This window comes from Entelurus aequoreus, linkage group LG12 (assembly GCF_033978785.1).
Source record: "Entelurus aequoreus isolate RoL-2023_Sb linkage group LG12, RoL_Eaeq_v1.1, whole genome shotgun sequence".
Classification (NCBI taxonomy): Eukaryota; Metazoa; Chordata; class Actinopteri; order Syngnathiformes; family Syngnathidae; genus Entelurus; species Entelurus aequoreus.
Window position 1 is genome coordinate 52,347,160 of NC_084742.1, and position 27,325 is coordinate 52,374,484.

At 41.5% G+C, this 27,325-nt stretch overlaps 1 protein-coding gene across 1 annotated transcript; it reads right to left on the reverse strand.

The window, feature by feature from the left end:
• Positions 1-3,139: 3,139 nt before the first annotated feature.
• LOC133662876 (uncharacterized) lies at positions 3,140-27,325 on the reverse strand. The gene is made up of 3 exons (XM_062067050.1): positions 27,100-27,325; positions 11,367-12,007; positions 3,140-4,420 (listed from the first exon to the last, which is right to left on the reverse strand). Exons 2-3 carry the CDS (start codon positions 11,968-11,970, stop codon positions 3,270-3,272), a joined length of 1,755 nt encoding a protein of 584 aa, XP_061923034.1. The 5' UTR covers positions 11,971-12,007; positions 27,100-27,325; the 3' UTR covers positions 3,140-3,269.

Genomic DNA, 27,325 nt, shown 5'->3' on the forward strand with positions numbered 1-27,325 from the left:
CGAGGCGTTCCCAGACATAGTCTTCCCAACGTGTCCTGGGTCTTCCCCGTGGCCTCCTACCGGTCGGACGTGCCCGAAACACCTCCCTAGGGAGGCGTCAGGGTGGCATCCTGACCAGATGCCCGAACCACCTCATCTAAAAAACTCAATGTGGAGGATTATATCTTTGATTCTTAAAATGTTGGCTATTTATTAGACTCTCTTTAATCTTATGATGTTGGTAGCTGTTTGTCTCAGTGTGTTTGTGTGCTATTGGTTTGGCGTTTCTTATTGTGACCTTTTGACGACATTGCAAATTGACCATAGTTAAGGACGTCACGACTGTGGTCGACAAATATACTTGTTGGGGTCAAGTTTTAATGTCGACTAATCGTTGCAGCCCTCGTCTAAAAAGGGCCAACTCTCCCTCCCAAACACACCGCAGGGAAACTACACTATATTGCCAAAAGTATTTGGCCACCTGCCTTGACTCACATATGAACTTTAAGTGCCATCCCATTCCTAACCCATAGGGTTCAATATGATGTCGGTCCACCTTTTGCAGCTATTACAGCTTCAACTTTTCTGTGAAGGCTGTCCACAAGGTTGCGGAGTGTGTTTCTAGGAATTTTCGACCATTCTTCCAAAAGCGCATAGGTGAGGTCACACACTGATGTTGGTGGAGAAGGCCTGGCTCTCAGTCTCCGTTCTAATTCATCCCAAAGGTGCTCTATCGGGTTCAGGTCAGGACTCTGTGCAGGCCAGTCAAGTTCATCCACACCAGACTCTGTCATCCATGTCTTCATGGACCTTGCTTTGTGCACTGGTGTACAGTCATGTTGGAAGAGGAAGGGGCCCGCTCCAAACTGTTCCCACAAGGTTGGGAGCATGGAATTGTCCAAAATGTTTTGGTACCCTGGAGCATTCAAAGTTCCTTTCACTGGAACTAAGGGGCCAAGCCCAACTCCTGAAAAACCACCCAACACCATAATTCCTGCTCCACCAAATGTCACACTCCGAATTGTACCGTTCTCCTGGCAACCTCCAAACCCAGACTGGTCCATCAGATTGCCAGATGGAAAAGCGTGCTTCATCAGTCCAGAGAAGGAGTCTCCACTGCTCTAGAGTCCAGTGGCGACATGCTTTACACCACTGCATCCAACGCTTTGCATTGGACTTGATGTATGGCTTAGATGTAGCTGCACAGCCATGGAAACCCATTCCATGAAGCTCTCTGCGTACTGTACGTGGGCTAATTGGAAGGTCACATGAATTGTGGAGCTCTGTAGCAACTGACTGTGCAGAAAGTCTTTGCACTATGCGCTTCAGCATCGGCTGACCCCTCTCTGTCAGTTTACGTGGCCTACCACTTGGTGGCTGAGTTGCTGTTGTTCCCAAACTCTTCCATTTTCTTAAATTAAAGCCGACAGGTGACTTTGGAATATTTAAAAGCGTGGAAATTTCACGACTGGATATTTTGCACAGTTGCACATCCTATGACAGTTCCACGCTGGAAATCACTGAGAGCGGCCCAATCTTTCACAAATGTTTGTAGAAACAGTCTCCATGCCTGAGTGCTTGATTTTATACACCTGTGGCCGGGCCAAGTGATTAGGACACTTGATTCTGATCATTTGGATGGGTGGCCAAATACTTTGGGCAATATAGTGTATGTCTTAAGTTTAAAAGACCCATGGACCGCAATACATTACTGGTGCTGAGCTAAACTAGGGTTTATAAAAGCTACAAAATAAACTCAACTTTAAACCTCTGTCACCAGCCAGCCGTAGTCCAGACTGATCGTCAGGCACAGGGATGTTTTAAGGGGCCACTTCCGCCACAAGGCAGGAAGCCATTTACCTAATTATTTAGGAAGGGAGCCCCCTGCTGTCCACTACAATTTCCCCCCAGTTTGTCATCGCAGCCCCGGTGATAAAATAGCTTGTCCCAGGGGCTAAAATAAGCACTCACCATGCTACTGGCACCACTGACCCAGAAGGGAGCAGCTCCACCGGACCTATGAGATGCCATGGCAAGGAGATGGCGCTAACCAGTTGCCAAGGTTGTTGTCCTCCTGAGGCCTGCCGGGGCTCAGACGGGCGGATTATTAGGTACCTGCTTGTGACGGCACAGTGGAAGCGGTTGCCTCTCCAAAGGCTGGCCTGGTGACCACATAAAAACGTATTTTCTTCTGTCTTATACCAAATCTCTAGAGACTGGCAGTTTTGGCTGCGAGGGCAGAGGCTTTAACATGCAACGATGAACAGTCCTTACCCTCCGAGTGTGCCAGAGTAGACTGGCTCCACCAGATCTAGGGGCTGGATTTCTGGCCTCCACGCTTCCTGAAACCTTGAGTGTCCCTACCTGCTGTGGTCCTGGAGGTAACCAAACTGTTGCTCTTGTAGACAAGTCAAGTTTACTAAAGAATCATGCCGCTTTTTCTGGGGGGCCGCTGCTTCTTTTTAGCCGCCGCCGTGCCCTATCAAAGGCTACCTGTCCTCTCCTCCAATGCTTCTGGACCCGGTCTTCCACTCTGCCCTTGCTGGCGTCTGAAACCTGGCTGAGGAGGAAGTTGATGGGGAAATAAAGGTAAGGAAATGTGCAAACTCACCGGTGGACTTAAGAACGGTAGTGTTGTAGGCCAATGTGACTTGTGGTAGGGATTTGGACCAGTTCCGTTGCTTCTCAAGGGGAATAGTTCTTAGCAGGTCATGGAGCGTCCTGTCAGAGCATACACTAACCATTTCCTTCAGGGTACATGTCTTTTGAGAGCCACACTGAAGAAACATTTTCATCTTGTTCTGTAAACCAAGCGGCAGCTTTGGACAGGCACATTTCATTTGCAGTCTGGGTGTGGGGGGTTGTGGGTCTCCCCTCGGCTCTGACTGCTGTGAGAGGCTCCTGTCAACCTGAGATTAATAATCATCATTAAGAAACTTCTCCATGATTTTTGCTCCTGACCACTGTCATGCACCGTTCGGTCAACAGACTGACGGATAACTGCCACAGGTGGTGGGGAAGTGTATTTCAACTCAGTACCACTGTAGACCATATGGACCACAGCTGTGAAAAATATTTCTGGCAGACCTGTAGGGGACACTCACAGCCCAACAATGGTCCGAAGCTTGGACCCATGGTTAAACACTGACTTAGAGAGGAACATTTTGGAGTGACTTTTATTGTTCAAGACACATTTATCAAAAAAAATACTGCCTGCAAGTTGAATATATTGCGACTAATCTACACAGAACTGTTCATGTGACATGTGTACACACACAAGTCATGTACTGTCACAGGACGTTTTCAATTGATGCTTTTTTCTGTGGAACCAAAATGTCGTCCGTGATGTCCAGTGACCCAGAGGAGAATCTTTTGTTCCTGGGATGTTTTTTCCCATTACAGTCCAGGCTGATGCCACATCCTGGTGTGATAGATCTGCTGGTACGGATTTGGACATGCAGAGAATCTGTGGTGTCAATCAGTTGCACATCATTTTCATCATCTGATGAATCGACGATAAGGATCTTATTTGTTATCACGTTGTCGGTTAGTTCGTTGGCTTTGTGTTTATGCTCCTTAAAACCCGCAGATGTTTGTCGATGTTCCACCGTAGTTTTGTGCTCAGAATGGACAACCTTAGAACACGACGGTGCTGATCTTTTCAGCAGATGCTTCGACACGGTCATATAGTTGTGCTCTGATCCAGAGGAGTAATCACAACTGTCTTCAGTTTCACTGCTGTCAAGATCAGCGGATGAAAGACACTCCTTCTGAAAGGTTTCTTTCTTCTCATCCATTTCGTCCTCAAGCACTGCGAAATGCTCGGCAAATTGCATCGCGTTGACCTGTTGGTACGTTTCTGACGAGTCGTAGACCTCTAAACCTGAAGGCGAGGGGACTGATGATGGTATCGAAGCTGGCGCTGGTTGACCTTGCTCCCTAGTCTCTTTTGTTGCACCTTCATCAACATCACACTGGTCTTTTGGGGCTTCATATTTCAGGGACAAAAGGTGTAGAGGAATAACACAATAAGCATCAGTCTGGCCCTGCTGTGGGTAGGTGTCACTTTGTATTGGTGACATTCTGGATTCAGTCGGTGATGGCATCTCAAATGTTTCATCATCACTAATGTCTTCGTACTGGGGCGTTTTTGCAACATACTTTGTGGCTCCATCATCATCGGAAATGTCTTCGTATTGTGCTTCCTTTATACTTTGTACAGTGGATGTCCTCTCACCCTCACTTTCAGCAAATTTGACTGGCTTGGCATGAGCATCCTGGCAACGTTCTTGTTTATTGCTCATATTGGAGCCAAACGACTTATTTTGATTTCGTAGTGAGCCATTGCTGACCTTGAAACAAGGGCGGCGCTTTGTCACAATTGGCTGCTCTTGATGCTTGGTGGAGGTCGCGGTGACTTTCATCATCACTTCCTGACATTCTGTGGGCATAAAGGGACAGTTGTTATCCATCGTATCTTTTTCTGACTCTGGGATAAGTGTTTTGGGCGCTTGTAACTACGGACGCTTCAATGTCACTTAGGTCAGGATGAAAGACGGGTCGAACTGTGCCGGGGGAACCAACCCCTCCTTTCCAAATCATTTTTGCTTTCTTCCAGTTAGGAAACTCCACTAAGCTCCTTCAGCTGGTCCACGCTGGGTTTAACCCTTGTGTAATGTTCATATTGTTGTTACTCAGCCAGTTTGTGGGTCTGATGGACCCGTTGCATTTTGTGGCTTTTAATGCCTCACAATCAAACACTTTTATGTTAAAATACTGAACAGATGTTTATTGGGATAAGGTAAACATCTGTTCAGTATTTTAACATAAAAGTGTTTGATTGTGAGGCATTAAAAGCCACAAAATGCAACGGGTCCATCAGACCCACAAACGATGGCTGAGTAACAACAATATGAACGTTGCACAGAAAATTTCTCTGCCAGTTTCCGCATCCCACAGGGATTGTTCTTTTATGTTTCTGCACCTGCGGTTCCCACACAAGGTTGCAACATTGTTTGTCAACACTGTCTGCTCTCATTTTCTCACACATTTGACCCTCTGATGTTCTGTGTACCTACACAATTTCCACACTTCTATTAGCCCCGGGTCCAGTGGACCCGTACATCTTTTATATGTAATAGACATGTGTGTGGGGGGAGGGCGGGGGGGTGTATGGTGTGTGGTCATTAAATATGTATTCTAATATATGTTCTTCACAGAAAATGAGCCAAATTCAGTGAGTCTGTTTGGAAAACTTAATTGTATCATTTTTATTTTAATAAAAAATGAAAACGGGTCCCACAGACCCGAACACCAAACAAGGGTTAAAGATGAGCGGCTTCCTTGTCGTATTTATGTATCGGTGCAGCTAAGCCAAGTGTAACATCACACCCAAAAAGGTTTTGTGTCAAGGCAAAAATGACCCCAATTCAAATCAATGCATTTTCGCAATAACTGGGTTCCAAATCTTTAAAACAAAGAGTTGTAATATCTTCATATTCCAAGTATTCCTCATGACACATGTTTGTGACATGAGGCCATTTGCATTTGTATTTATTTTTTCATTATTATTAAGGAATTCTCTTCCATAAGTGGAGTCAAAATGACCCCAAGCAGTTCCTATAGACCAGACCTAAGCAAATTAAGGCCCGGGGTCAACATGCGGCCCGTTAAGCTTTTCAATCTGGCCCGCCGGACATTCCCAAAATATTATTAGATCTTTAAGATGGAAACTGTAGCTGCCATTATGATGTGCAGTGATGTTTTCAAATGACCGTAAGTCTTGAACTATACGAAGTAGAGATGTCCGGTAATGGCTTTTTTGCCGATATTCGATATTCCGATATTGTCCAACTCTTAATTACCGATTCCGATTTCAACCGATACCGATATATAGTCGTGGAGTTAACACATTATTATGCCTAATTTTGTTGTGATGCCCTGCTGGATGCATTAAACAATGTAACAAGGTTTTCCAAAATAAGAGAACAACTTCAACTCAAGTTATGGAAAAAAGTGCCAGGTCCCACTGAGGGTGACCGTATAAACAACTTTAACACTGTTACAAATATGCGCCACACTGTGAACCCACACCAAACAAGAATGACAAACACATTTCGGGAGAACATCCGCACCGTAACACAACATAAACACAACAGAACAAATACCCAGAACCCCTTGCAGCACTAACTCTTCCGGGACGCTACAATATACACCCCCCGCTACCCCCTTAAAGGAAGACGTCTTGGTTCCTCCTCGCATAACCAACTTTTTGCAGTCATTGCAAATTGCCAGTTTTTTATCCGTCAGACACACTTTAAAATAATCCCAAACAATAGACGTGGCTTGTTAGCCACGGCTACAGCACCGGCAACAACACACTCTTGTTGTTGTTATGCTGCGCTCACGGCGGTTTGATGAGGTCATCAGGTGTCGCCTGTAAACCTCTCATGCTGCAGTCGTCAACTCCTGTGTTGTGTGTGGGAGAGGGGAGAGGGGAGGGGCTGCTGACTGGGATATGTACCACTCCGTACAGCGGCGTTTTAAAAAGTCATTAATTTTACTTTTTGAAACAGATACAGATAATTTACGATATTACATTTTTAAGCATTTATCGGCCGATATTATCGGACATCTCTATTACAAAGTATTTCAATGGTTGGAATCTGCACTTTTGCATGATATACTAGTTACTATGGTAATCTAATTAGTTACTATTGTAATCTAAGTCACAGCAGCTCAGACGAGGCACCAAGCAGTGTGGGTGGGGAGCGTTTCCACAGAGTGTTTCCAGAGCGGCCGGTAGGGATGATACTCGAAACCGGTTTTCCCGGTTGTTTGATAAGAAAAGAACCGAGTCCTCAGACTCGAATCCCTTTTTGAGAAGCGGTACCCGTTATCGAGACCGCTATAGTAAAGGAAAAGAGTTGATTCTTTATTCGAATCCCGTCCCGACCAGAAATGCTCCGCGGGACATCACAAGAAATGACGTCACATAGCTCAGTCATTAGGCGCAGATAGGGAAAGCAGGAAAACAATGGACGGGAAAAAGCGCTCCAAGGTGTAATAAAGTTCAAAACAAAAGCTATAATCCATCGAATAACTTTACTGAGAGATTTTAGCAGGGTAAAACACATGACGAACACTTTTACGACCAACCGGAAACATAGCAACCAGGCTAGCAACGCACCTCCTTTACGGCAGCTGTCGCAACGTTCTTAAAACAACCGCAGCACATACATATATATACAACATATCTCCCTTTTTTAACTTTTGTTTTTCTTTCCTTGTAAACAAAACAAAATCACACTGTAGATGTGTTGTCTGTCTAATTATAAATAATGCAGACGACGCGTGTTGGCTGAGTTCTTGACGTTTACTTTCACAGCGTGGCAACATGAAACACTTTTCGGGGCTACCGCGCATGCTCGTAACTCCCGTTGCATGCTGGGTAGTGTAGTTGTTATATTCTCTAGCTCTTTTTTTAGCTTTAACTTTTCATTTTTTAGCATTGTAACCACATTTGCAAAGAACTTTTCTCTTCATAGAATTTTCTTTCAATAAAGAAATAAATTGCAAAAATGTCCAAGCATCATAACAAACAGTTATGTCAAATAGCAGCAGAAGTGCACTTTTTGGAGAGCTGTATTATTTTAAGTTTTGTGCCCAAGGGACTGATTTTATTTAACACTATATTATTATTTATACAGCTATAGTGATCACAGAGACAGGTTGTTTTTGTGTTACTGTATATATTTGTTTCTCTGAAAAATCCCACTTAATATACTTTGGGTAACAACAGTCAATATTTATTTATTTTATTTTATTTTTTTTAGGTGGGTAACAGTCAATATTGATTTATTTATTAGATTTTATTTTTTTATTATATAATAAAAGTGAGCTTTTGTTAAACCAAATATTGTGTGTTTTTTTTCCATATACAACAACCTATCTGGACTCGATAAGAGAATCGATAAGGAATCGGTTCGATAAGAGGATTCGATAATAGGCTCGAACTCGATAATTCCTTATCAAACATCATCCCTAGCGGCCGGCCTGAAATGCGGGTGTCAGGAACAGACGCGGAAGCGGATTTTTACAACAAAGTTTGTGATATATCAGATCGCAGGTGGTTTTTTTTTTTTACCCTTTGCGTTCATATTTTGCTGTGTTTGTTGCATTTTTGTTGCGTTTCGCTTGATTGTAAAATATCTCGACGGAGACGGGGTGTGACGTTCATATGTTTGTCAATATTCAGGGTTTTATCGTTCATAGTTAATATTGTAAATCACAGTCTTTATTTTCATGTACATTCTGGGTGTCTCATTCAGTAAAAATAAAATAAAATTCCATTACGTTTTTTTAAGGCCGTCTGTCATAACGTTTTTAGCATTCAATCAGACAATGTGAGGTTTTGTATTAGTGTTCCTAAAAATCCAGAGGCAAAATATTTGCCCAGGCCTGATCTAAAGGATGCAAATATCATTGTATGAGGAAGAGTAACTGTAGATGTAAAGTTGTTTAGGGCTGTTTACGATCTGTACCTTGTTTGCCATATATTATTGCAAAATACTTTCAAAATTCACTATAACATTTTTCGGGATTTTTTTTGGAGATATACCACAATATCGTACCGTGGCCTTAATACTGTGATATGTGTTGTGAAGCGGAGTTATGCTGCATACCACCAGTTTCAATATCATTTGTTTATGAAGGCAAACCGGAAGAGCCACATTTGCATTTGTGATGGGGCAAATTTAGTTTGTGTCAACAAATGAATATATAAATGGGAAACACACAGAGTGTGTGTGTGTAGCGCCATATGTCTATGCTCTCGCAGGAAGAAGGATCCTACGGTATAGCACTGAGGAACGAGACATGATAGAAATGGAAACCGATGGAGAGGAACATATCCTTTTTAAACATCATTATATTCAAATCATTTGATTTGATTAATCATGCAGCCCGAGTTTCCATTAGAGCTTGTATCTTTATACAGTATGTGTGAAACTGCAACCGTTAGATGGATGAAAAAAGAACTACCGTATTTGTAATGTACGGAATAATTCTGGTTTTGCCTACCGACCTCGAAGCAATTTTATTTAGTACATGGTGTAATGATAAGTGTGAACAGTAGATGGCAGTCAAACATAAGAGAGAGAGCGCGCGTCCGCCTTTGTAGTCCCGTAGTCGATAAGCTTCTTTTTTTTCTCTCTATCTTCGTGGTATGGGACATTCATCCTCCGCTGTTGCCATTTGTAATATAAAGTAGTGTAGAGTTCTTACTTATATCTGTCAGTAGACTCAACATGAAAGCGCTAAAACATACCGGTGTAGTGAGTTTACATTATTCACCCAAGGAACTTTAGTTATTAGAGAGTTCCCGTCGGACGTTTTTTCACGGGGCACATTTCCGGCGTTGTTGTTTCCGGATGAGGAGATGCTGCTCCGTTATTGACTTAAGTAAAGTCTGAATGTCATTAAAACAGTTAGCTCCATCTTTTGACACTTCTCCCACCCCCGTCCTTGCACGCTACACCGCTACAACAAAGACTGGGAGAAGACGCTGTCGAAGGGGAGCCACGTAAATAAGACCGCCCACAAAACGGCGCATCCGGAGGCGACTGTCAGAAAGCAGCTTGGAGATGGTCTGTAAAACATAATCTATGCAACATTTTGACCAAAAAAACACCATTACATGTTATGTAGACCACAAGGAAGTGTTTTACATTTAGAAAAAACGAATTACAATATGACTCTTTTAATGCATCCATCCATCCATCCATTTTCTTCCGCTTATCCAAGGTCGGGTCGCGGGGGCAGCAGCCTAAGCAGAGAAGCCCAGACTTCCGTCTACCCAGCCGCTTCGTCCAGCTCCTCCCGGGGGATCCCGAGGCGTTCCCAGGCCAGCCGGGAGACATAGTCTTCCCAACGTGTCCTGGGTCTTCCCAGTGGCCTCCTGCCGGTCGGACGTGCCCTAAACACCTCCCTAAAGAGGCATTCGGGTGGCATCCTGAGCAGATGCCTGAAACACCTCATCTGGCTCCTCTCAATGTGGAGGAGCAGCAGCTTTACTATGAGCTCCTCCCGGATGACAGAGCTTCTCACTCTATCTCTAAGACAGATACCCGGCGGAGGAAACTCATTTCGGCCGCTTGTACCCGTGATCTTGTCCTTTCGGTCATAACCCAAAGCTCATGACCATAGGTGAGGATGGGAACGTAGATCGACCGGTAAATTGAGAGCTTTGCCTTCCGGCTCAGCTCCTTCTTCACCACAACGGATCGATACAGCGTCCGCATTACTGAAGACGCCGCACCGATCCGCCTGTCGATCTCACGATCTACTCTTCCCTCACTCGTGAACAAGACTCCTAGGTACTTGAACTCCTCCACTTGGGGCAAGATCTCCTCCCCAACCTGGAGATGGCACTCCACCCGAGAACCATGGACTCGGACTTGGAGGTGCTGATTCTCATCCCAGTTGCTTCACACTCGGCTGCGAACCGGTCCAGTGAGAGCTGAAGATCCTGGCCAGTTGAAGCCATCAGGACCACATCATCTGCAAAAAGCAGAGACCTAATACTGCAGCCACCAAACCGGATCCCCTCAACGCCCTGTCTGCGCCTAGAAATTCTGTCCATAAAAGTTACGAACAGAATCGGTGACAAAGGGCAGCCTTGGCGGAGTCCAACCCTCACCGGAAACGGGTCCGACTTACTGCCGGCAATGCGGACCAAGCTCTGACACTGATCATACAGGGAGCGGACCGCCACAATCAGACAGTCCGATACCCCATACTCTCTGAGCACTCCCCACAGGACTTCCCGGGGGACACGGTCGAATGCCTTCTCCAAGTCCACAAAGCACATGTAGACTGGTTGGGCAAACTCCCATGCACCCTCAAGGACCCTGCCGAGAGTATAGAGCTGGTCTACCGTTCCACGACCAGGACGAAAACCACACTGTTCCTCCTGGATCCGAGGTTTGACTATCCGGCGTAGCCTCCTCTCCAGTACACCTGAATAGACCTATGGTCCGGTAAATACGGTATTCAAATTATTGCATGCTATTTTGGGGCAGTGTTGCTCGGTTGGTAGAGCGGCTAGGTTCTAGGTTCGATCCCTGCTTCTGCCATCCTCGTCACAGCTGTTGTGTCCTTGGGCAAGACACTTCATCCACTTGCTCCCAGTGTCACCCACAGTGGTTTAAAAATGTAACTTCGATAAAGGGTTTCACTATGTAAAGCGCTTTAAGTCACTAGAGAAAAGCGCTATATAAATATAATTCACTTCACTTCACTTATATGGCCTGCACCCGCTACACAACTGCTGAAAGTGTTTACAATCCAGATGAATGTTGGCTATATTTGTTGTGTGACTGTTGTACCTTTGGGAGTGGCTGCAGATCCATGATCACTGTTGTTTAGAGTTATAAAGTATGCAAGCCTTTCTTCAATCACGGATTGTATTTGTTCATCTGTTGGTGGCTTTTGTCCTCGTCTTGGCGAATGTCCACATTTTAATGTGGGCGAACACATCGGTTTCCCACCAGCAGTTGAAGGGGCAAAGTCGAGATTTTGCGCTCTCATTTGTCCAAAATCCAAAGCCCTCGGTGAAATATGCAATGGCTGCTGCGTTGGGTGGTAGTTAGCATTTGTCTTCTTTGATGAAATGGGAGAATCTAAAAGTGATTTGCAATTTTCATTGACCGTCTCTGATGTCACTGGTCGTCGGTGAGATCTCTGGACCAGTGGAATTGCTGTGTTTGCTTGGCTTCCAGTCTGCTCCCGTTGAAGGTTGGCTAGATGACTGCCTTCACAGTGTCGCTCAGACTGATTTGCTTCCGCGGTGTTGAGTAATTCGTCCTCCGAGTGACCCGCTGAATCACTTGTAACATGACTGTTCCGAGGTGAGGAGAGCGGAGCAATGGCAGTCGATTGTTGGAACGCAGGACAGGCCTTTTCTTTAGTGCCTATAAATCCAGGACGCATTGCTAGAAAGGAGTCTTCTGTACGACTTCAGTTAATTCTGTAAAAAAAACGGGGGAAAGAAAGAACATTAGCTGAAGTGTGTTGTAACAAACCATAGTGGATGCGATAGTTTCCTTTTTGGATGAACCACACAGAAGTGTATATCAAAAGTAAATGCACTTTCAGGTTTTTAAAGGGGAACTGCACCTTTTTTTGGAAGTTTGCCTATTGTTCACAATCATTATGAAAGACAAGAACACAAGTCTGTTTTTTAGGTTTTCAAAATTGATTTAAAAAAAAAAAAAACGCTTGAAAGATGCGGCTAATGGGACTCACTATTGTAGCCTTGAAAGACCTATAAAAACAGTTTGAAAACCCACTATCAACATTAACAAAACGTTAAATATATACATAATGAAGTTAGACACATTCATAACAATACGTAATATGTACAATATACACTGCAATTATATATATCATGTAGTAACAGACACCTTCATAACAATATGTAATGTTTTATATACACACTGCAAGTATATATATATATCATGTAGTAACAGACACCTTCATAACAATATGCAATGTTTTATATACACACTGCAAGTATATATATATCATGTAGTAACAGACACCTTCATAACAATATGCAATGTTTTATATACACACTGCAAGTATATATAATGTAGTAACAGACACTTTCATAACAATATGTAACATGTACAATATACAAACTGCGAGTATATATGATGTAGTAACAGACACCTTCATAACAATATGTGATATGTACAATAAACACACGGCAAGTGTATAAATAATGTAGTAAGAAACCTTCATAACAATATGTAATATGTTTTATAGACACACCAAAAGTGTACATACATCATGTAGTAACAGACACCTTCATAACAATATGTAATGTTTTATATACACACTGCAAATATATATAATGTACTAACAGACACCTTCATAAAAATAATATAATATGTACAAAATACACATTACAAGTATATATATAATGTAGTAACAGACACCTTCATAACAATATGTAATATGTACAATATATACACTGGAAGTATATATATATAATGTAGTAACAGACACCTTCATAACAATATGTAATATGTACAATATACACACTGCAAGTATATATAATGTAGTAACAGACACGTTCATAACAATATGTAATATGTCCGTCAGTCTACCCCAGGGCAGCTGTGGCTACGAAAGTAGCTTACCACCACCAGGTGTGAATGAATGATGGGTTTTTAACATGTAAAGCGACTTTGGGTACTTAGAAAAGCGCTATATAAATCCCAGGTATTATTATTATTATTATTATTATAACAATACGTAATATGTTTTATAGACACACCAAAAGTGTACATATCATGTAGTAACAGACACCTTCATAACAATATGTAATGTTTTATATACACACTGCAAGTATATATAATGTAGTAACAGACACCTTCATAACAATATGTAATATGTACAATATAAACACTGTGAGTATATATGATGTAGTAACAGACACCTTCATAACAATATGTAATATGTACAATATACACCAGGGGTCTCAAACTCAATTTACCTGGGGGCCACTGGATGCAGAAACTGGGTGAGGCTGGGCCGCAAAAAAAGATTTCTTTAAAAAAATCTAACATGCACTTATTAGTGAATTCACCTTCTCTGAATGGCTTTCCCGCCCTAGCAACCATGTCATTCACCATGTAGCTAGCTTTGACTGCTGCATCGCTCTTTTCGGTTGCTTTCTTGAAGAAATCTTGTAACCTCAGTAAACTGGTTTTAAAATTTGCAACCCAGTTCACTCTCTCATCTCCCTGGTATTTTGCATACTCCTCAGCATGTCTAGTTGTATAATGACGTTTCAAATTGTATTCCTTGTGCACCGCAACTTTCTCTGTGCAAATAAGACATGTGGGGGGGAGGCGGGGTTGGGGGTAGCGGGGGTGTTTTTGTAGCCCTGAAGAATTAAGGCTGCAAAGGATTCTGGGTATTTGTTCTGTTGTGTTTATGTTGTGTTAGGGTGCGGAAGTTCTCCCAAAATGTGTTTGTCATCCTTGTTTGGTGTGGGTTCACAGTGTGGCGCATATATGTAACAGTGTTAAAGTTGTTTATACGGCCACCCTCAGTGTGACCTGTATGGCTGTTGCTCAAGTAAGTCTTGCAGTCACTTGTGTGTGCCTGCAGAAGATGCAAATAACATGTGACTGGGCCGGCACGCTGTTTGTATAGAGAAAAAGACGGCACGATGACAGGTTCTAGAGGACACTAAAGGCAGTGCCATCACGGCATGCCCTCAATATTGTCGAGAGCCATATACCTTCAGCGCCGCACACAACGCTGTCAAGCGCCATTCATTTAAAACTTGCGGGCCGCACTAACATTAAACTTTCATATTAAGGTGGGGGCCGCAAAATAACGTCTCGGGCCGCGTGTCTGAGACCCCTGATATACACACTGCAAGTATATATATAATTATTGATGTATTCATTGCAGTATCGACTATATACGGCTGCATATAGAACGGCCGTAATATATACAGCCATACTTTGCATCGTTACAGTCCTAAGGCTGGGCAATATGGATGAAAAAGTACAAACCCCGTTTCCATATGAGTTGGGAAATTGTGTTAGATGTAAATATAAACGGAATACAATGATTTGCAAATAATTTTCAACCCATATTCAGTTGAATATGCTACAAAGACAACATATTTGATGTTCAGACTGATAAACATTTAAAAAAAAAAAAAATCATTAACTTTAGAATTTGATGCCAGAAACACGTGACAAAGAAGTTGGGAAAGGTGGCAATAAATACTGATAAAGTTGAGGAATGCTCATCAAATACTTATTTGGAACATCCCACAGGTGTGCAGGCAAATTGGGAACAGGTGGGTGCCATGATTGGGTAAAAAAGTAGATTTCCATGAAATGCTCAGTCATTCACAAACAAGAATGGGGCGAGGGTCACCACTTTGTCAACAAATGCGTGAGCAAATTGTTGAACAGTTTAAGAAAAACCTTTCTCAACCAGCTATTGCAAGGAATTTAGGGATTTCACCATCTACGGTCCGTAATATCATCAAAGGGTTCAGAGAATCTGGAGAAGTAAACCAACCAATCATCATTGATCTTTCCCCTATATTTTGTCCCCTGCCCGTGGAGTTGCACTAGTCCACTTCTCTCTTTCTCTTCGTATATTGTAGCGTCCCGGAAGAGTTAGTGCTGCAAGGGGTTCTGGGTATTTGTTCTGTTGTGTTTATGTTGTGTTACGGTGCGGATGCTCTCCCGAAATGTGTTTGTCATTCTTGTTTGGTGTGGGTTCACAGTGTGGCGCATATTTGTAACAGTGTTAGAGTTGTTTATACGGCCACCCTCAGTGTGACCTGTATGGCTGTTAACCAAGTATGCTTTGCATTTCACTTGTGTGTGTGAAAAGCCGGAGATATTATGTGATTGGGCCGGCACGCAAAGGCAGTGCCTTTAAGGTTTATTGGCGCTCTGTACTTCTCCCTACGTCCCTACACCCTCAGTGTGACCTGTATGGCTATTGACCAAGTATGCTTTGCAATCACTTGTGTGTGTGAAAAGCCGTAGATATTATGTGATTGGGCCGGCACGCAAAGGCAGTGCCTTTAAGGTTTATTGGCGCTCTATACTTCTCTCTACGTCCGTGTACCACTCCGTACAGCGGCGTTTTAAAAAGTCATACATTTTACTTTTTGAAACCGATACCGATATTTTCCGATATCACATTTTAAAGCATTTATCGGCCGATAATATCGTCAGTCCGATATTATCGGACATCTCTACTTCACAATAGTCTCTTTAAATTAAGCTGCAAAAATAAGGACTACATAAGCAATGCTTAATAAAGTGTAACAAAATAGTGCAAAGAATAAAAATGAAACAGAAATCGGAGGATTTTTTTTTTCAGGTTTACTGCCAGGAAATGATGTGCATGCAGTGCTGTTTTTAAATTACTGCAAGTCTTGAACTACAGAAAAGTTTTTCAATGGTTGAAATCTGCGCTTTTGGATGTTGTACGAGTTATTACGTTAATCTACGTCACAGCAGCTCAGAACAGGAACAAAGCAGAGTGGGCAGGGTTTGTTTTAGGAGCAGCCAGCCCAAAACGCATGTGTCAGGAACAGATGCGGAAGCAAATTTGTACAACAAATGTCTGAATAAAAGTGATAATATATCATATTGTATGTGTTTATTATGGTTTTTAAATTTTTGTTGCGATTTGCTTGATTGTAAAAGATACACAACTATCGAGGAGCTGGTCTGAGAAGTAAAAGAGGAGCGACGTTCATATGTTGTTAATATTCAGTGTTTTATTGCTCATAGTTAATATTGCAAATCTCACTTTCTTTAATTTAATGTACATTTTGGGTGTCCCATTCAGTAAAAAAAACTGTAAAATTCCATTCCGTTTTTTTAAGTGGTCTGTCATAACTTTTTTTTAGAATTCCATCGGACATTGTGACTTTTTGTATTAAGTGTTCCTGAAAAAAGGCACCCAAACACACATACTGTACAGCAGATTTGTACAGCTAAATGTGTATGTCAGAAAGTATTTAAGTCTTATCTTATTATGACGCAGTTTTGAGATGTTAGATTTCATGTGCTCTTAATTTGGCGATCTAGTCTGAGACATAATTTCCTGTTTGTAGCGTTTCTGCGTAATATGGGCTCTTGGGTGATTGTGTAAACAGCATTGTGTGCGTTCCTGACTAAAATGTAAGTATATACGTCGAATATAGCACGGTTATTAATGCTAAAATGCCTATAATGTGTTAGATGTAGCCTTACATTGCAACACATGCCAATACGGCCGGGTTAACTTATAAAGTGCAATTTTAAAATTCCCGCCACACTTCCGGTTGAAAAACTCATTTGGATATGATTTATGCGCGTGACGTCACAAAATCCACGGAAGTGTTTGGACCCCATCGACCCGATACAAAAACCTCTTGTTTTCTTCGACAAAATTCCACAGTATTCTGGACATCTGTGTTGTCTTTTGCAATTTGTTTAAAGGCCTACTGAAATGAATTTTTTTTATTTAAACGGGGATAGCAGATCTATTCTATGTGTCATACTTGATCATTTCGCGATATTGCCATATTTATGCTGAAAGGATTTAGTATAGAACAACGACGATAAAGATTGCAACTTTTGGTATCTGATAAAAAAAAGGCTTGCCCCTACCGGGAGTAGCGTGACGTAGTCAGTTGAACATATACGCAAAGTTCCCTATTGTTTACAATGATGGCCGCATGAAGTGAGAGAGATTTGGACCGAGAAAGCGACAATTTCCCCATTAATTTGAGCGAGGATGAAAGATTTGTGGATGAGTAAAGTGCAAGTGAAGGACTAGTGGGGAGTTGAAGCTATTCAGATAGGGAAGATGCTGTGAGAGCCGGGGATGACCTGATATTCAGCTGGGAATGACTACAACAGTAAATAAACACAAGACATATATATACTCTATTAGCCACAACACAACCAGGCTTATATTTAATATGCCACAAATTAATCCTGCATAAAAACACCTGCGTGTTTGTTATGCTAGCTCCTAGCTCCTCTGCTAGCTCCTAGCTCCATAGAACACGCCAATACAATTCAAACACCTGATCAACACACACAATCACTCAGCCCAAAAGACCGTTCACCTAACCCAAGGTTCATAAAGCTTATATATTTTTAAAAAGTTACGTACATACGCAAAAAAAAGTTGCGCACATACGGTCAAGCGATCAAATGTTTAGAAGCCAAAGCTGCATACTCACAGTAGCACGTCTGCGTCTTTGTCATCCAAATCAAAGTAATCCTGGTAAGAGTCTGTGTTGTCCCAGTTCTCTACAGGCGTCTGTGTATCGAAGTCAAAAGTCCTCCTGGTTAGAGTCTCTGTTATCCGAGTTCTTCCATCTTGACTGCATCTTCCGGGAATGTAAACAAAGAAGCGCCGGCTGTGTACTGTTGTTGCTGACTACGTTCGAAAAATACGTCCATTTCGCACCGACAACTTTCTTCTTTGCTTGCTCAGCTTCCTTCTCCATAATGCAATGAACATGATTGCAACAGATTCACGAACACAGATGTCCAGAATACTGTGGAATTATGAAATGAAAACAGAGCTTTTTCGTATTGGCTTCAATGTGGAAGGCATACCCGTGTTCGCCGGTCTACGTCACGCGCATACGTCATCCTCAGAGGCGTTTCGAACCGGAAGTTTAGCGGCAAATTTAAAATGTCACTTTATAAGTTAACCCGGCCGTATTGGCATGTGTTATAATGTTAAGATTTCATCATTGATATATAAACTATCAGACTGCGTGGTCGGTAGTAGTGGGTTTCAGTAGGCCTTTAATGAACAATGGAGGCTGCAAAGAAGAACGTTGTAGGTGGGGGATCGATCGGTGTATTAGCGGCTAAGTACAATACTTACAGCAACACAACAAGGACTACTAACTACACCTAGCCGATGCTTGCCGCCAAACCCACGGATGAAGTCCTTCGTCGCGCCGTCGATCGCTGGAACGCAGGTGAGCACGGCTGTTGATGGGAAGATGAGGGCTGGCTGGCGTAGGTGGAGCGCTAATGTTTTTATCATAGTTCCGTGAGGTCCGGTTGCTAAATTAGCCTTAGCGTCGTTAGCAACAGCATTGTTAAGCCTTACCAGGCTGAGAATTTTTAACCGTGTAGTTACATGTACATGGTTTAATAGTATTGTTGATCTTCTGTCTATCCTTCCAGTCAGGTTTATTTCTTTTGTTTCTATCTTCATTTGAGAACGATGCTATCACGTTACCTCAGTAGCTAAGTGTGTCACCGATGTATTGTAGTGGAGATAAAAGTCACTTTAAATGTCCATTTTGCGTGCTCGACTCTCATTTTCAAGAGGATATAGTATCCGAGGTGGTTTGAAATACAAATCCGTGATCCACAATAGAAAAAGGAGAGAGTGTGGAATCCAATGAGCCAGCTTGTACCTAAGTTACGGTCAGAGCGAAAAAAGATACGTCCATCACTGCCTCTCTAGTCCTTCACTGTAACGTTCCTCATCTACGAATCTTTCATCCTCGCTCAAATTAATGGGGTAATCGTCGCTTTGTCGCTCCGAATCTCTCTCGCTCCATTGTAAACAACGGGGAATTGTGAGGAATACTAGCTCCTGTGACGTCACGCTACTTCCGGTACAGGCAAGGCTTTTTTTTATCAGCGAGCAAAAGTTGCGAACTTTATCGTCGATTTTCTCTACTAAATCCTTTCAGCAAAAATATGGCAATATCGCGAAATGATCAAGTATGACACATAGAATGGATCTGCTATTCCCGTTTAAATAAAAAAAAATCATTTCAGTAGGCCTTTAATAGCCCATGTACATTTGTTTGTATATTTGTTTCATAACACCTTGTAGAGTATATTATATTATATATAACATTATCCATATCCTGTTGTATTATTGCCTAATTGTATCCTAATCATTCTTTGTATGTGTTCCCTTTAGACCACACACACACACACACACACACACCTATACCACACTTGTTCAACTTCACCATTAAAGAGTGCCTGAAAGCTTCTCTGTGCCCTACTCTCTGACCGGAGTCCTTGTCCTAAGAAGATATCAGACCAGCATTCTGCATCCAGAGTAACCTACTCTATCACAGTGTATGTATCCCAGCCCCTCCTCTCACTCAACGTGGATAAGAGATGCTCTGTCCTTCATGAGGTTGGGAAAGATAAGGCACTGTCTTCAGGGCTCCAATGCAAAGTTCACCGAAATATGGCACTCATTTCAGGAACATGTTGATTCCTTGAGCCTGGACGCTGCTGCTGCTGTTTATGCGCACCCCATTGATCAACTTAAAATTATCAGTTTACTTGCTAAACATTATACGTTCCAAGGTATAGTAGCGGCGCACACTAATTTAATTGTATTATTACTAGAGATGTCCGATATTATCGGCCGATATAGCTTTAATATGTAATATCGGAAGTTATCGGTATCGGTTTCAAAAAGTAAAATTTATGACTGTTTAAAACGCCACTGTACGGAGTGGTGCACGGACGTAGGGAGAAGTACAGAGCAGTTGCGTCTCCCAGTCATACTTGCCAACCCTCCCGATTTTCCCGGGAGACTCCCGAATTTCAGTGCCCCTCCCGAAAATCTCCCAGGGCAACCATTCTCCCGAATGTCTCCCGATTTCCACCCAGACAACAATATTGGGGGCATGCCTTAAAGGCACTGCCTTTGCGTGCCGGCCCAATCACATAATATTAGGGATGTAACGGTACGTGTTTTGTATTGAACCGTTTCGGTACGGGGGGGGTACCGAACGAGTTTCTAAGCTAAAGTCTTAACAAGCTGCTTTGCTTCCTCTGCCTCTGTCTCAGCACCCAGCATTGTCCCACCCACACAACCATCTGATTGGTTACACAAAAAGCGATAACAGCAGTGCGTATTCAAAGCGGTAACAGCCAATCAGCAGCGCATATTCAGAGCGCATGTTGTCAGTGCTTCAACGTCGAGCAGATAGGTGTTTAGCAGGTGAGCATCAGGCAGCGTACTCTCCCCAAATTAAAATAAACACCTCCCAGTCAAATACTAGTAACATCACTATGAGCCCGTTGACCTTCTAGAAACTTAAACTGCAGCTCAGCTCACTCGCAGTCCTGGCTTGAGGTGAAGGCTAACTAGCTTTTAGCGTAACGCTAGCTCATTTTGCGGTGTGTGTGTGTGTGTGTAGTCTCTCCTATTGCTATTGTACTATTTTTTCAGCTATAGTTACATTAATCATTAGTAAGGGAGCAGCCTAGTTTTGAATGGCAGGGTCCCTGCTATCACATGTTGATAAAAATATAACATTTACATAATAAAAATCAACTACAGGCTTCCCAAATGCTGTAATAAATTAAGCATGATGAGTTGACTTGAAACTGTTTAATGTTGCACTTTTTATATGTAGAAGAAAAGTTTTGTCATTTTATTTAATCTGAGCAACAACTTGAGGCAGTTCAATGTTGATTAACATGGGCAGAATTAGTATAGTGTTCCCAATGTTAAAAGGATAAAGCCATTGTTTACACATTTGGTAAATAAATAGCCAAAAAATTTATATTTTGTTTTTTTCTTACTGTACCGAAAATGAACCGAACCGTGACCTCTAAACCGAGGTACGTACCGAACCGAAATTTTTGTGTACCGTTACACCCCTACATAATATCTACGGCTTTTCACACACACAAGTGAATGCAACTCATACTTGGTCAACAGCCATACAGGTTACACTGAGGGTGGCCATATAAACAACTTTAACACTGTTAGAAATATACGCCACACGGTGAATCCACACCAAACAAGAATGACAAACACATTTCGGGAGAACATCCGCACCATAACACAACAAACACAACAGAACAAATACCCAGAAGGCGTGTGTGTGTGTGTGTGGGGGGGGGGTTGGTGGTAGTGGGAGGTGTATTTTGTAGCGTCCCGGAAGAGTTAGTGCTGCAAAGGGTTCTGGGTATTTGTTCTGTTGTGTTTATGTTGTGTTACGGTGCGGATGTTCTCCCAAAATGTGTTTGTCATTCTTGTTTGGTGTGGGTTCACAGTGTGGCGCATATTTCTAACAGTGTTAAAGTTGTTTATACATGTACCCTCAGTGTAACCTGTATCGCTGTTGATCAAGTGTGCGTTGCATTCACGTGTGTGTGCGTACAGAAGCCGCACGTATCTTGTGACTGGGCCGGCAGGTTGTTAGAATGGATAAAAAAAGCGGATGTGACGACAGCTCGTAGAGGACGTTAAAGGCAGTGCCTTTAAAGACCTACTGAAATGAATTTTTTTTATTTAAACGGGGATAGCAGATCTATTCTATGTGTCATACTTGATCATTTCGCGATATTGCCATATTTTTGCTGAAAGGATTTAGTATAGAACAACGACGATAAAGATTGCAACTTTTGGTATCTGATAAAAAAAAGGCTTAACCCTACCGGAAGTAGCGTGACGTAGTCAGTTGAACATATATGCAAAGTTCCCTATTGTTTACAATGATGGCCGCGTGAAGTGAGAGAGATTCGGACCGAGAAAGCGACAATTTCCCCATTAATTTGAGCGAGGATGAAAGATTTGTGGATGAGTAAAGTGCAAGTGAAGGACTAGTGGGGAGTTGAAGCTATTCAGATAGGGAAGATGCTGTGAGAGCCGGGGGTGACCTGATATTCAGCTGGGAATGACTACAACAGTAAATAAACACAAGACATATATATACTCTATTAGCCACAACACAACCAGGCTTATATTTAATATGCCACAAATTAATCCTGCATAAAAACACCTGCGTGTTTGTTACGCTAGCTCCTAGCTCTTCTGCTAGCTCCTAGCTCCATAGAACACGCCAATACAATTCAAACACCTGATCAACACACACAATCACTCAGCCCAAAAGACCGTTCACCTAACCCAAGGTTCATAAAGCTTATATATTTTTAAAAAGTTACGTACGTGACGCGCACGTACGGTCAAGCTATCAAATGTTTAGCAGCCAAGGCTGCATACTCACGGTACCTGATATTCAGCTGGGAATGACTACAACAGTAAATAAACACAAGACATATATATACTCTATTAGCCACAACACAACCAGGCTTATATTTAATATGCCACAAATTAATCCTGCATAAAAACACCTGCGTGTTTGTTACGCTAGCTCCTAGCTCCTCTGCTGGCTCCTAGCTCCATAGAACACGCCAATACAATTCAAACACCTGATCAACACACACAATCACTCAGCCCAAAAGACCGTTCACCTAACCCAAGGTTCATAAAGCTTATATATTTTAAAAAAGTTACGTACATACGCAAAAAAAAGTTGCGCACATACGGTCAAGCGATCAAATGTTTAGAAGCCAAAGCTGCATACTCACAGTAGCACGTCTGCGTCTTTGTCATCCAAATCAATGTAATCCTGGTAAGAGTCTGTGTTGTCCCAGTTCTCTACAGGCGTCTGTGTATCGAAGTCAAAAGTCCTCCTGGTTAGAGTCTCTGTTATCCGAGTTCTTCCATCTTGACTGCATCTTTCGGGAATGTAAACAAAGAAGCGCCGGCTGTGTACTGTTGTTGCTGACTACGTTCGAAAAATACGTCCATTTCGCACCGACAACTTTCTTCTTTGCTTGCTCAGCTTCCTTCTCCATAATGCAATGAACATGATTGCAACAGATTCACGAACACAGATGTCCAGAATACTGTGGAATTATGAAATGAAAACAGAGCTTTTTCGTATTGGCTTCAATGTGGAAGGCATACCCGTGTTCGCCGGTCTACGTCACGCGCATACGTCATCCTCAGAGGCGTTTCGAACCGGAAGTTTAGCGGCAAATTTAAAATGTCACTTTATAAGTTAACCCGGCCGTATTGGCATGTGTTATAATGTTAAGATTTCATCATTGATATATAAACTATCAGACTGCGTGGTCAGTAGTAGTGGGTTTCAGTAGGCCTTTAAGGCACGCCCCCAAGACTGTGGTCCGGGTGGACTACGAGATATAATGACTGATGAACACCTTCATTCGATAATGAAGGTTGCCTCAGCTCAAAGGCTGAGCCCCGACATTAATGAACTAGCATCCAGGAAAAGATGCCAAGTATCTGGCTTGGGCACATCAGATTAGATCAGTGTGTTGCAAACTGAGCAGTTTAAAGTCCTGAATGGTTGGTTTATTCATTATTTTATTTTCAAATGTATTAGCCTGTGGAAAAAGTTAATGTTGATATTTACCTCAGAAGGCTGCAAATAGAAAAGAGGCATTACATTTGTATTTAAATTGTATTTGATATGCCATTGATATTTTATTATTATTATTATTATTTGAAACTCGATTTTGAATGTCACTATAAAGTTATATAAGCCTTGCTTGTTCAAGATTCAATGCAAAACTTGTTTGGGTCCCTATTAAAAGGTTAATTTGTTCAACCTTGGCCCGCGGCTTTGTTCAGTTTTAAATTTTGGCCCACTCTGTATTTGAGTTTGACACCGCTGGTCTAAATCAACAGTGCTTATTCTCCATTCATCTCTAATGGACTGCTTTAATAGTCCATGTACATTTGTTTGTATATTTGTTTTATAACGCATTGTAGAGTATATTATATTATATATAACATTATACATATCCTGTTATATTATTGCATATTATATTGCCTATATGTATCCTAATCATTCTTTGTATGTGTTTCTTTTAGACCACACACACACACACCTATACCACACTTGTTCAACTTCATCATTAAAGAGTGACTGAAAGCCTCGCTGTGCCCTACTCTCTCCTTGTCCTAAGAAGATATCAGACCAGCATTCTGCATCCAGAGTAACCTACTCTATCACAGTGTATGTATCCCAGCCCCTCCTCTCACTCAACGTGGATAAGAGATGCTCTGTCCTTCATGAGGTTGGGAAAGATAAGGCACTGTCTTCGGGGCTCCGATGCAAAGTTCACCAAAATATGGCACTCATTTCAGGCGTGCCGGCCCAATCACATAATATCTACGGCTTTTCACACACACGAGTGAATGCCACGCATACTTGGTCAACAGCCATACAGGTCACACTGAGGGTGTTACAAATATGCGCCACACTGTGAACCCACACCAAACAAGAATGACAAACACATTTCGGGAGAACATCCGCACCGTAACACAACATAAACACAATAGAACAAATACTCAGAACCCCTTGCAGCACTAACTCTTCCCAGGCGCTACAATATACACCCCCCGCCACCCCCTACCCCCCACTTTGTGACTTCAATAATAAATATGGCAGTGCCATGTTGGCAATTTTTTCCCATAACTTGAGTTGATTTATTTTGGAAAACCTTGTTACATTTTTTAATGCATCCAGCGGGGCATCACAACAAAATTAGGCATAATAATGTGTTAATTCCACGACTGTATATATCGGCATCTGTTGATATCGGAATCTGTAATTAAGAGTTGGACAATATCGGAATGTCGGCAAAAAAGCCATTATCGGACATTTCTAATGTGTATGTTTGTATACATACAGTATATGCATATCCTTGGTGTTATTTTTTTCATTACACTTTACAGTATTTGTGTATGTATACACAGTCGTGATCAAAAGTTGTACACTTGTAAAGGTCATGGCTGTCTTGAATTTCCAATAATTTCTACAACTCTTATTTTTTTGTGATAGAGTGATTGGAGCACATACTTGTTGGTCACAAAAAACCTTCATGAAGTTTGGTTCTTTTATGAAATTATTATGGGTCTACTGAAAATGTGAGCAAATATGCTGGGGTCAAAAGTATACATACAGCAATGTTAATATTTGCTTACATGTCCCTTGGCAAGTTGCACTGCAATAAGGCGCTTTTGGTAGCCATCCACAAGCTTCTGGTTGAATTTTTGACCACTCCTCTTGACAAAATTGGTGCAGTTCAGCTAAATGTGTTGGTTTTCTGGCATGGACTTGTTTCTTCAGCATTGTCCACCAGTTTAAGTCAGGACTTTGGGAAGGTCATTCTAAAACCTTAATTCTAGCCTGATTTAGCCATTCCTTTACCACTTTTGACGTGTGTTTGGGGTCATTGTCCTGTTGGAACACCCAACTGCGCCCAAGACCCAACCTCCAGGCTGATAATTTTAGGTTGTCCTGAATAATATGGAGGTAATAAAGTAATTTTCTTACAAGTATCATCCCTGCAGGACGAGGAATAGCTAAACATGTTTCACTACACACCGTAGGAGGATACAATAGCTCACCGGCGTCAAAATGTAAACAAACGCCGTTGGTGGATCTACACCTGACATCCACTGTAATGATACCAAGTAAAATAGCGTATCTAGTCGATACTACTATGATTACGTCGATATTTTTTGGCATCACAACATCTTCTTTCTTTAAAAAAAAATCATATTGTGTTTATAAACTCAGGAAATATGTCCCTGGACACATGAGGACTTTGAATATGACCAATGTATGATCCTGTAACTACTTGGTATTAGATTGAAATGTGTGGTATCATCCAAAACTAATGTAAAGTATCAAACAACAGAAGAATAAGTGATTATTACATTTTATCACAAGTGTATATAGAACATGTTAAAAGAGAAAATAAGCAGATATTAACAGTAAACAAACAAGTAGATTAATAATACATGTTCTACCACTTGTCTTTAATAATTTTGACAACATAATAGAATGATAAATGACACAATATGTTACTGCATACGTCAGCAGACTAAATTAGGAGTCTTTGTTTGCTTACTTACTACTAAAAGACAAGTTCTCTTGTATGTTCACTATTTTATTTGAGGACAAACTTGCAATAAGAAACATATGTTTAATGTACTCTAAGATTTGTTTTGTTAAAATAAAGGCAATTATGCAATTTTTTGTGGTCCCCTTTATTTAGAAAAGTACAGAAAACTATCAAAATAATTTTGGTACCGGTATCGGGACAACACTAACCGAGATGTACTATTTTTGTCCATATTGCTCAGCCCTGCTGTGATGTATAATTTTTGTTTGTTTTTAAATAGTGACCAGAACTTAAATGTGAAATATACAGATTTTTTTTTTTTTTTTTTACAGTGTACGTGAAAACATATTTTTAATAATAAAATGCATAGGCAAATTCGAAAAATTATCTCAATTAAAAAACGAGTTGGAGACCCCTGCATTAATATCATGTTATGTCTACATTGATTGCAGATATCTGACCAACGTTCTTGCTTAAATGCAAGAGAGAGAAAAAATTGCCAAGTTTTTGTTTGAAATTTAAATTATCACTTGTGTGTTGCAGAAGTGCAAAATGTTGCAAAACTAACTAAGTTGAGTTATACACAAATCATACACACTTCCGGTAGCGGCTATGTGCTGCAAACTACGCTATGCCGTCATTTTTTAATTCCAAATTTGAGTTGTATTATTATGTTGAGTTGTATCCTTGAGTCGATGTGACAGTTTGAAAACGTATTGTGTGTTTTATATGAATAGAATACACGTGTTTTTCACAGTGTACAGACTGAAATAACAGCAAGTTAATAGACTAAACAACGTAGACGTTTCAAAAAATCACTTACCATCTGGCCCTTGGACACAAAATGTACTCAAACTTTACTTATTTTAGTCAGGAAGCTTGGAAAGCTCTTTAATTACGTTCCCTGATGAATTATAAAAAGCAAATAGATAACGTGTGTGTCGCTGTGCTTGTAAAAAAGGAAGTTAAGCAGTATTTCCCTTCGCGTCTTTAACGAGGGTAAAGTTGTTTCGCCATCGGTACCGGAAGACAAGCTCCGTCCACGCATG